Source organism: Carassius gibelio, chromosome A14, assembly GCF_023724105.1.
Source record: "Carassius gibelio isolate Cgi1373 ecotype wild population from Czech Republic chromosome A14, carGib1.2-hapl.c, whole genome shotgun sequence".
NCBI lineage: Eukaryota > Metazoa > Chordata > Actinopteri > Cypriniformes > Cyprinidae > Carassius > Carassius gibelio.
In genome coordinates this window covers 221,331-232,715 of record NC_068384.1, presented here as the reverse complement: position 1 = coordinate 232,715, position 11,385 = coordinate 221,331, and the positions used below count along the sequence as shown (strand labels likewise).

The following is an 11,385-nucleotide window of genomic DNA, read 5'->3' as shown; positions in this document are numbered from 1 at the left end:
AGCATCCTCAATCTCAATCAGTTTAATGCCAGATTTGCACAAAGATGATTATTGAAAGATGAAGCAGTTCCCTCTTTGTCTGAATTCGTTGTTTATGGACCACAACCGGTAAGTGTATTTTATTATTTAAGTTGGTGCATTTAACAAAGGGCAACGCTGTTTAGCTTTGTTAACTAGATGACAGGGCTGTGCAAAAAAATCTTAATGCGATTTTCATGCGCAGCTCATCAGTAAAAACGCTCCTATGATTATAAGTACATCTCCAGGACGTGCGTTCAGATCAGGATTGCCAGGTTTTCAAAACAAATCCTGCCCATTTGCTTCCAAAACTAGCCTAATCACGTTTCCAGGAGGACAGCGTGCACTCAGCTGCTGTCGAAATCGCAGCACAGGAACCGCTGGCACAATCAGAACTTGTTACGTATTTCTGAAGGAGGGACTTCATAGAACAAGGAAGTCATGAGCCCGTTTTTATGACAGTGAAAACAGCGGTATACAGATAGGTGAATTGTTTGAAAAATACTGTTTTTTTTTACACAATAAACATGTTATATTGCACACTGTAAAACACAATCAAAGCTTAAAAAAAGCACGAAAAACGGGACCTTTAAATGACTATGTAGCATGAAAATGTAACTACAATACTGAATGAAATAGAATTCTTCAGGGCTTGTGTTTATTTCATTTCATTCTGTAACCTGCTTGTTTTTATTTTAATGTGGTAGAAAAACCAACATCAATAACCTGTATGTGTGGGCTTTTTTGATTGCTGTCAGTTTAATTGCAGTGTTTGCTTCATTTCCAGATATTATGAAAACAAATACAAACCAAAAAATAAAAGATAAACTGAAATTAGTTAAAATCTTTGATAAATAAGATAAATACAGGTGCATCTCAATAAATTAAAATGTTGAGGAAAAGTCTATTTATTTCAGTAATTCAACTCAAATTGTGAAACTCGTATATAAAATAAATTCAATGCACACAGAATAAAGTAGTTTAAGTCTTTGGTTTTTTTTAATTGTGATAATTTTGGCTCACATTTAACAAAAACCCAGCAATTCACTATCTCAACAAATTAGAATAAGGCCTCAAACGAATCAACTCAAAACACCTGCAAAGGTTTCCTGAGCCTTCAAAATGGTCTCTCAGTTTGGTTCACTAGGCTACACAATCATGGGAAAGACTGCTGATATGACAGTTGTCTAGAAGACAATCATTGACACCCTTTAAAAGAAGGGTAAGCAACAAACATTAATTGCCAAAGAAGCTGGCTTTTCACAGAGTGCTGTATCCAAACATGTTAACAGAAAGTTGAGTGGAAGGAAAAAGTGTGAAAACAAAAGATGCACAACCAACCGAGAGAACCGCAGCCTTATGAGGATTGTCAAGCAAAATCGATTCGAGAATTTGAGTGAACTTCACAAGGAATGGACTGAGGCTGGGGTCAAGGCATAAAGAGCAACCACACACAGAAGTGTCAAGGAATTTGCTGAACCACATACAACATCAGAATCTTACCTGGGCTAAGGAGAAGAAGAACTGAACTGTTGCCTATTGGTCCAAAGTCCTCTTTTCAGATGAGAGTAAGTGTTGTATTTCATTTGGAAACCAAGGTCCTAGAGTCTGTAGGAAGGGTGGAGAAGCTCATAGCCCAAGTTTCTTGAAGTCCAGTGTTACGTGCAATGTCATCTGCCGGGGTTGGTCCATTGTGTTTTTTGAAAACCAAAGTCACTGCACCCATTTACCAATAAATTTTGCAGCACTCCATGATTCCATCTGCTGACCAGCTTTTTGAAGATGCTTACTTCATTTTCCAGCAGGATTTGAAAAAAAGAAAAGAAAAAAAATCTTACACTGTTTCAGCTATTAAAATAGTTCAGTTTTGTATGTAATGGAAATGGGACACATACATATATATATATATATATAATTTTTTTTTTTCATTAAGTAAATTTAGAAAAATGTTTGGAGCATTTATTTTATTATTATCAGGGTTAACATATTATTAGGCTGTTTTTTTTTTTTAAATGGCCAGCGGCCAAAAAAATTAAAAAACACATTATAATGGCATATATAGGCTATGTAATACTTTGTACTATTATTGTATAATATAAATAATAATATAGCACATTTTTATGTTGCTCTGTTCTGAATTCCTTAAAACATGTAAAGGATTTTCTGCAACGCAATTTTGTATGATGTGTGAATTATATATTAGTTTATTTTTTTATTTTTTTACCCATGTCATGAATCCACCCTGTTCTTATTTGTAAAATAGCCAATAAATTAATTGTTGTTGGCTAACCCGATCTCATTAAAGTGCACGATTTTCTGCTTCTGTTTGGTACAATATTTATATGGAGAAATTGACTTTGCCATGCAAAAGACTGATAAATTCATGGCACGGCCGATTCAGTCGACAGAAACACCGGACACACATGGGCCTATGATAAATGCTGAAATGTTTGCTGGGGAAGTCGGAGGTCAGTCTGTATGGAATGCCACGTCTGCCAAAATAAAAAATAAATAAATACATAAATAAATATACAAATAAATGTAAAAAATAAAAAATAAATACGTGGCATTCCATAAGTCTGAGCGCTCGTGGTACTCACCGTGCGTGCAGCTGTGCACACGGCTCCACGGACTTGGACGGTTTTGTTGTGGTAATTAACACCGTAAACAGCAACTGTTCATGTGTGCTCATATATGAAAAGCATTTTAGGGGGCCCGAAGCGATCGCCTAGCTTATGGGTAAGTCCGCCCATGAAAAGGATTCAGGGGGGTCAGTAATCCCTTTGCTTGTTTATAATATTGGGTTGGCTATGAGCAGTTGCGTCCTCTGTTGGTTCGCTGTTCGTCCTACAGCAACATCAAAGGCTGGATTGACGGGGAAGGATGTGGTCCTTTTTCGCACGGGATCCTATTAAAGACTTCAATTATGAACTTTTACCCGAAAACCAAGAAAAGTCAGGCATATGGACTCTTAGTCGGGGCAAGCGCAAGGTAATAATGATTTGACATATTAATATAAAGCATTTAGTGACGCAGCAGGCCGCTGCAGCCTCGGTCTAAAGTTTAGCTACATTCAGCCAGAGACAGTTTGATTCAGCTTAGCACGGCGCAGTAAAGTAGAGGTAAAGAGAGCTCAAAACACACTGAAATTCTTTTTATGGTTATTTGTTTTCATAAGCAGGACTCAACATCATTGGAGACGCATTCGTTTGAATATAAGACCATTTACAACAGAAACTAGGTTACTTTTGTCATCCTTTTACCACAGAATGTAACATTTCTGTGGCCACGTCAACAGAAAACTGCAGACACATTAAACGGCTTTATTATGATTGTATGACCAAATACAGTCGTTAGTATTCATTTGTTTATGTGTTTCGTTTTATTTTGTATGGAGTTTTAAAATGTCATCACTTAATATATTGTGTATGATTATATAAATTGCTGAGGAAAGCTGCATAGTTTTTATTTACTCTACACGTGTCCAGACAGGCGATATTAATAACTGTATCACATGGCATTCACCAGAATCACTTATGTCATATCAATAATTATCCCGAGTTTACTGGCAGGCATCAGTATCTGATCATCTCTATCTGATAATCATCTGATCAGCACAGACAGCTCAAACATCAGGGGAGGCTTGTTACTGTGTTGTTGTTGTTGTTGTTGTTGACTAAAGGCTATATATCAGTGGTTTTGTTTATTAGAAGTCTAGTCAATACAATATAATGAGGACAGGACATTCTAGTTTTCCAAATCTAATTGCACTATTCTTCTTTGCCTAATATAGACAAATTGCAACTTAAGGTAACTAGTAAGTTAACCCCTCTTTATTCTAGACGACTGCTGAGCCAGTGTCAGTCTTCGTGTATGAGGTTTCCCAGGGAACAGAGGAGCAGACACAGCTGGCTAAAGCAGCTTTCAAACGCACAAAAACTCTCAGACATCCCAACATCTTGTCCTACGTAGATGGGCTTGAGGTAAGGATCTCATGATGAAATGATGTGTGATGATGACTCTTGAAGCAATGCCTTCTCTTGTCTTCTGGATTATTCAGGTTGGGGTGAGCTTTGTGAGTGTAACCCCTTGTCAATTATAGACTTATATTCTAAGAAATATACATGAATCCCAGTATAGAGATATATTAGTCACTTTCTGTTAGTGGAAGATGTTACACAAACTTTTGACGGTCAAGATTTGTCCTAGTTGTAATTATAAAAAATTAATTTTTATTAAAACGCCTGTCTTTTCCTGTTTGACATCAGACAGAGAAAAGCTTGTACATTGTCACAGAGCCGGTGACTCCTTTGGCTGCTCATCTGAAGCTCCAGGCGGAGAAGGGTGGTGCGAGTGATTTAGAGGTGTCCTGGGGCCTTCATCAGATTGTGGTGAGTTGTCAAGTAAAGACACGGACTAAAATGAAATTGTTGTTTATTCATTAGTTAAATTGCTCTGTTTGCTGTCACTCCTTTCCCATCAGAAAGCACTGAGCTTCTTGGTGAATGATTGCCATCTAAACCATAATAACATGGGCATGTGGGCTGTCTTTGTGGACCGTGCTGGTGAATGGAAACTAGGAGGGTTGGATCATGTGACCTCAGACCAGGGAGACACCACTTCCTTACCACCACCTAAAGTGATCAACCCCGACTTAGAGAGATACGACCCTCCAGAGAGTCCTGGCAGTGGTGGAGAAAAATGGTACAGGCAGAAATCTTTTGTTTTCGAGCTCTCTTTATTCATACCCAAACATTTTCTATAGGTTATTAAATTTTCTGAATGCAGAACATTTTCTGACTTCACTTTCAATCAAGATTTAAAGGTTTTAGTAAAATGCATATTTAATGAGCTGTAGCTTATTGTTGTGTCTGTATGATGTCAGGACAGGGGATGTGTGGCGCCTCGGTTGTCTCATTTGGGAAGTATTTAATGGAAGTTTACCACGTGCCTCCTCGTTGCGATCTCTCGGCAAGGTGCCAGATCATTTTTTCTTAGTGTTAACTTATTGTGCCTTAACTAGTTGTGCAGTAACAACTTTCTTTAGTAGTTTTGATTATTACATACAGGATTAAAGCTATTTATCCTCTTTCAAACCACTTTCTTTACTTCTTACAGATTCCAAAGCAGTTAGTGCCGCATTACTGTGAGTTAGTGGGAGCAAACCCAAAGGTTCGTCCCAACCCTGCTCGGTTCTTACTGAACTGCAGATCTCCTGGAGGCTTTATGAACAACAGCTTTGTGGAGAGCTGTCTGTTTCTGGAAGAGATACAGGTAAGTTACAGATAACAGTTATTGCCTGAGCCTGTATATGATATATATGTATCTTATTGCCAGTTTTGAAAACATGTGCTGTTGTATTTTTATTTTTTTTGACACTCTTTAAGATTCTTTGATGAATGGAAAGCTCAAAAGAACAGCATTTATTGAAAAGAAATCTTGTTATAAACCTCTTTGTCATCTTTGATCAATTTAAAGGGTTAGTTTAATTTGCTAAATTATGTCATTAATAACTTACCCTCATGTTGTTCCAAACCCGTAAAACCTCTGCTGAGAAAGTTGCTGACCTCAAATATTTGACCAGTAATTCATATTGATGAATAAGCTGTGATAAATTAATAATTCAGATATAGAAGTCTAAATGATAAAGTCTTCTTGAAAACAATATCTAGAATGATTAGGCTATTTGTGTATGTGTTGTGTGTACGGGTTTGTGTTGTTTGTTTTCATTAATATGTTGTTATTAAAAAAGTAGGTTGGAAGTGTCACCTAAATGCGCGTTTGTTTGTGTGTTCATTTAGATAAAAGAACCTGCAGAGAAGCAGCAGTTTTTCCAAGACCTGAGTGAGAATCTTGATTCTTTTCCTGAAGATTTCTGTAAACACAAAGTGCTTCCTCAGCTCCTTACAGCCTTCGAGTTTGGCAATGCTGGCGCTGTTGTCCTCACACCGCTATTTAAGGTGCTAGCCATTTTTGGTATTGCATTAATGCATACCCATTTGGTGTATTATCTTCAGACCATTTCAATCGAAAAGGTACAAGTTTCTTTAATACAGTTTGGATATTTTATTTGTGTTAGGTAGGGAAGTATTTGACAGCTGAGGAGTACCAGCAGAAAATCATCCCAGTCATAGTCAAGATGTTCTCCTCTACTGACCGTGCCATGAGGATACGACTGCTACAGCAGGTATACCTCACTTCATTGCTTTATGTAGCTGTCGTAAGAGTTTTCTACATTAGTCTTACCCAAACTCTCTGACTGTCATACACACTTTCTCAGTTCTTTTTTCTACTTGTCTCTCTTTTTACCAGATGGAGCAGTTTATTCAGTATTTGAATGAAGCCGCAGTTAACTCACAGATATTTCCACACGTGGTTCATGGCTTCACAGACACAAACCCTGCCATCCGAGAGCAGACTGTAAAGGTATTTGTATGCTCCCCCTCTTTGACACTCAGTCAGTGTAACAGATAATGGCATATATTTACATTTATGCATTTAGCAAACACTTTTATGCAGAACCATTTACTTTGCATTCAAGCCCATGACCCTAGCATTATAAGCATTATTCACATTACTCTTAAAAGTGTCTCTAAATGACTTTTCTTTTAATTTCTATTTCTCCCGTAGTCTATGTTGCTGTTGGCCCCTAAATTAAATGAGACCAATTTAAATCAAGAGTTGATGCGTCACTTCGCGCGCCTGCAGGCCCGGGATGAACAGGGTCCCATCCGCTGCAACACCACTGTTTGCCTGGGCAAAATTGCCCCCTACCTCAATGCTGGGGTAACTGCAACTAAAACCAATAATCCTTCACTTGTTCAGGCATATTTCTCTCTCTCAATGACTATCTTCATTTTTTGTTTTTCCCATGCTTTTTTTCTCAGATGCGCCAGCGTGTTTTAATCTCTGCATTCTCACGAGCAACTAAAGACCCGTTTCCCGCCTCACGTGCAGCAGGCGTGCTGGGATTTGCTGCCACCCATCAGTACTACAGTGTGGCCGAAAGCGCCAATCGGATCCTGCCCACGCTGTGCACACTGACTATGGACCCAGACAAAAACGTCAGAGATCAGGTAAAGAAAATGCATTGCAGAACTGAGGAGCACTTCGACAAAGTATCTATTTATATATTCTGTAGTTCTGAATTAATCCATCATTTTTGAAATGGACAATTTCTTAAGTATTTCTGTTCCTGTAGGCATTCAAAGCCATAAAAAGTTTCCTCACTAAGCTGGAGACTGTTTCTGAAGACCCCTCTAAACTAGCTGAAATAGGTATGATGTTTTTATAAGCATATCGGTGATCTGTGCTGGCAAAATAAGTCACAATGAGCAAATGTTCAAAAATGAGTTATTTTGTATTTTCACAATCTCCATAAGAAAACTATCAGAATTATGTATATTTTGTTGTGACTGCGCTACATGTGTTTCAAGACGATAGAGTCGGCAAAGTCAGTTTTGAGAAAAATCGAGTTAAAGTCCATGTAAAGCAATATTAAATGTGTTCTGTGTTTGTCACACCACAGACAAATGTGTTATTAAAAACTGAGCCAAATTTAAATGATAAAAAAAAGGCAAGTAAATAAAATAAGTTATCAAAATCTTGAGTATTCTATACTCTCAAATGCTGAAACCATGTAGTCTCTTTAAGCAGTACATTTCTAATATTTATAATGTATTTAGAAACCATTCTCTCAATTCCCTTTTCACAGGCTTTAAAGTTTTGTAAAGGTTACAAAGCAAAATCAGCTAGCAACGTTGCATATTTTCCTTCACTTCTTAAAATGTATTAATATATTAATAATCACAATATAGCTATTTTTGTATCTTTGTTATTAAAAATTAGAATAAAGATGCAAATAAACAGTAGAACAAATATATTATCAGAAAAATTCAATAGTGCATTACTTTTTCATCCTGCATATAAACCGAAGCATTCAAGTAAGAAAAACAAATAGGCTAATCAAATGTAAAAATCACTATACTGTGTTCATTACAAATAAGTAGATTATTAAAACTACAAAAACAGTTCAATCAAGAGCAGCGAGTGATTCTCTTTTCTTTTATTGTTAAATTAACATTGAGACAAACAGCCTATATATTAAGACCTACTGTAATGCACAGATCCAAATAATGTTACACATCAGATGGTTTTTCCAAACCGTTAACCAAACATTCACTTAAGACATAACAGATTTTTGCGTGAATACTCCAATAAGACATATTTTGAAATTGGATTGGTCAGTCACTGCATTCGTTTTGCTTACATCAACATGGGTTTGAACATCACATTTCACTGGTTCAGACTCATTTAAATGTAAAAAATAAATTTTGGACTTCTTTTTTTTTCTTTTTTTTTTTTTTTTGTCTGTAGCTCAAAATTAGATTATGCACATTTAGCTCTTAAGGTTTAGTTCTTAAAAATGAAAAAATGTCTAGTCTTCTCAAATGAAGGTAATTGAATAAAGAATGTACACTAATATAATGAAATGGTTCAATCGCAGAGAAGGATGTGACTGCATTGGCGCAGACAGGTGGGTCAGCTGCCACATGGGCAGGATGGGCGGTAACCGGGGTCTCCTCTCTCACCTCCAAACTTATCCGAAATGCTCCGGCTGGTTCGGAGGCATCACCTGCTGAGAACAGCCCCACCCCTCAACCTGTTGCTGGACCAGTACCCACAAATACTGCGAACAAAGGTGTGCAACAAGACAAAAGCTATGTCTCATTTCAAAGGCTGTTCCCTCTAGAGGTCACATTTGTCAGATGAATACATCATCATGAATGTCTTTTCTCTGTTATCATTCTCCTCTTTTCCTGTTATCGACAGAAATGACAGTGGAGCCAGAAGGGGATCGGTGGGATGATGAAGACTGGGGAAGCCTTGAGGTGAATGAGAATTATTCAAATGATCTAAAGTCACTGTTGTTTTTTCAGTACTTGACATTTTATAGTGTTAGAAGTTATCTTACTCATAAATACTGAGAACTTTTTGAATAATTCCTTGTCTTTGTGCACCCACAGGACCCTGAGAAAGTACAAACAGATCCAGACGATTGGCATTCTGATTTGTCGGCAATGTCCTCAACACAGAAGAAAAGCAATGTAAGTGATTTGCATGAGTGTAGCTTTTTTCTAATAAAATATAACTTTTATCCTACTGTTTTCTTTAGTGCTATGCTTTGTGTAAATATTGAGGACATACATACAGTAACCACACTTATATTTAGGGGTGCACAATACATATGGGCGATAAATACCCTACTTCTATTTACTAAATGGAAATACTTCACAGGTTTTTAACCATGTTCATTTGCTATATTAGTGGTTGTCTGAGGTTAGATTTTTCAATGTACTTGTACTATAAACATACTTAAAAATATTCAGAGTGCTGGACACCATGTGTCACTTTTACTTTAATAGTGCTGATCTACTCTTGTTATGTTTCCATAGGTGGCCCGGAAGACCTCTGAGGCAGTCAAGAAGCAGAGTTCTGATTGGAGCTCTGGTTGGGATGCCGACGACAGCTGGTCAAATGAGAAAGACGCAGATGGTCAGGGTCAAAGTTCACCAGCTGATGAGGGCTGGGGTAATGACTGGGATGAGGATGGAAACCTGGCTGAGAGTTTCACCCCAACATCTCGAAATAAAGCCTCAACCGGAGCTCCGAAGAGTGCCAGATTTAGCTCTGCGCAGGAAGTGGGAGGATTGGCCAATGATTATAACCGGGATGGAGCCGAAGGAAAATCAACAACATCTGATCTCCTGTCCAGTGTGTCACATCAAAGTACTATGGTAAGGCTCTGGTGGAGGTATTTCCTTTACTTGTAAATTGCTAAAGGTGGTGCAAATCTGGAATTCTGGATTATGGTCCCCTACCAAAGAAGGATGTTTATGTATGATGTTTTTTTGTTTTTTTTTGTACACAGAAGTCTGATGGCTGGGATGCAGACAGTACAGGGGACTGGGGAACAGAAGAAAACTGGGAGTCACTAGAGGGAGATCAGGGTCAGATGCGTTTTCTTTTGTTGTTGTTTTTTTGTCCAGTTTAGGCATTTAAACCAGCATATTACAATGCAGATTCATTCTTGTTTTTGCTGTTAGAGAAAATAGAAGGTAGATTCCAAATAACAATACTTTGACTTCCATCAGGTTTAAGTAAAGCAGAATTAGCAAAGAAGAAACGTGAAGAGCGGCGGAAGGAGCTGGAGGCCAAACGGGCAGAGCGCAAGGCGGCAAAGGGTCCTCTCAAACTGGGCGCACGCAAACTGGACTGAGCACTGGAGGTACACCAGATCATTGACTCTTTGAAGACGAAGGGACTGCAAGATTTTAAAGAAACATTCCTTGATTGATTCTCACAGCTGTCTGTACGCTGGGCAACTTGGAAGAACTCAAATTCAGCCATGTCTGCTGACTGAGGAACAGCTAACACATCTTAAACTATGATATTCCTCTCCACAGCACCATGATTTTAATATTACACAATATCATAGTTTACTGAGTGTGCATGAACTCACTGGTTTGATTATTAGGAGTCAAGGGAAATTTGAACCGTATAATCCTAGATATCTTTGTATGTATGTACATTGATTATGCATTATTATGGACCACTTTGCCCTGAATGTGGTCTTTGAGGACAAATGAAAATGGATGATGCAGAGAAAACATGTTAGTTGTTACTTAAACATGATCCTAGGTGGTACAATGCCATACAGACAAACATTTTCAAAACAGGATTCACTTGACCAAAAAACATAGTAACATTGTTCTTTCTGTTTGCCACAGGACAGGGTGAGGGTTGATGTGGTTATTATTTCTGGTTCGTGCCTTCTCTTGCATTCCTAGTTGGTGGTACTGCTTATGTTGTAAAATAAACTAATCAACAGAGGATTTTAGTTAATGAGACAGTCTGTGAAATCTGGTGCAATATTTTCAGAAGGGGCAATTAATGTACTGTACACCCAGATGTAAAATCCAACTTCATGTGTATTATAATAAAAGAGGAACAGTCTGTTTTTTAAATGTGCCGTACAGAATATTGTTGCTAAAAATTGCTATGCTTCACAGAACTTAAGTTGTAACAAAAAGTCTCACTAAACTGCCAGAAACACAATTGCCTTCCAAAAATACTGAAGATGAGGTGCTTGCTTGATTGTTAGTGGTGCAATGTCACCCTGAAAATGCAGATTTAAAGTGACAAATCTAGAAATAAAGGAATTTTAATATAATTCCCAGGCCTGAAAAACCACTGGTTGTGCTAAGCTTTAAAATATTTAATTGACTGAGTTGTCTATAAAATAATTTCTATATAAAATCTAAAAAAAGTATTTCTAAAAAACTTTGTGTAGGAATGATAAGGACT

The 11,385-nt window shown here is 37.5% G+C and overlaps 2 protein-coding genes across 4 annotated transcripts in view; both read left to right on the top strand.

Moving 5' to 3' along the window:
- The first annotated feature begins 2,609 nt into the window (after positions 1-2,609).
- Positions 2,610-11,045, top strand: LOC128027150 (N-terminal kinase-like protein). Of its 3 annotated transcripts, none has more exons than XM_052614449.1 (19): positions 2,610-2,757; positions 2,872-3,009; positions 3,861-4,001; positions 4,287-4,409; positions 4,502-4,722; positions 4,904-4,994; positions 5,137-5,292; positions 5,820-5,978; positions 6,098-6,205; positions 6,331-6,444; positions 6,649-6,804; positions 6,906-7,094; positions 7,220-7,295; positions 8,525-8,719; positions 8,851-8,909; positions 9,045-9,125; positions 9,474-9,815; positions 9,950-10,028; positions 10,173-11,045. In XM_052614449.1, exons 2-19 carry the CDS (start codon positions 2,902-2,904, stop codon positions 10,295-10,297), a joined length of 2,523 nt encoding a protein of 840 aa, XP_052470409.1. In that variant the 5' UTR covers positions 2,610-2,757; positions 2,872-2,901; the 3' UTR covers positions 10,298-11,045. The 3 variants fall into 3 exon arrangements, with proteins under 3 accessions (XP_052470409.1, XP_052470408.1, XP_052470407.1); XM_052614448.1 differs by having other exon boundaries at positions 2,740-2,757; positions 2,837-3,009; XM_052614447.1 differs by lacking the exon at positions 2,610-2,757 and having other exon boundaries at positions 2,779-3,009.
- LOC128027151 (N-terminal kinase-like protein) overlaps positions 2,739-11,385 on the top strand; it is a 31,534-nt gene continuing 22,887 nt past the window's right edge. The window contains exon 1 of the mRNA XM_052614452.1: positions 2,739-2,757. The gene's annotated coding sequence lies outside the window, so the exon portion shown is untranslated. The remainder of the gene's footprint in view (positions 2,758-11,385) is intronic.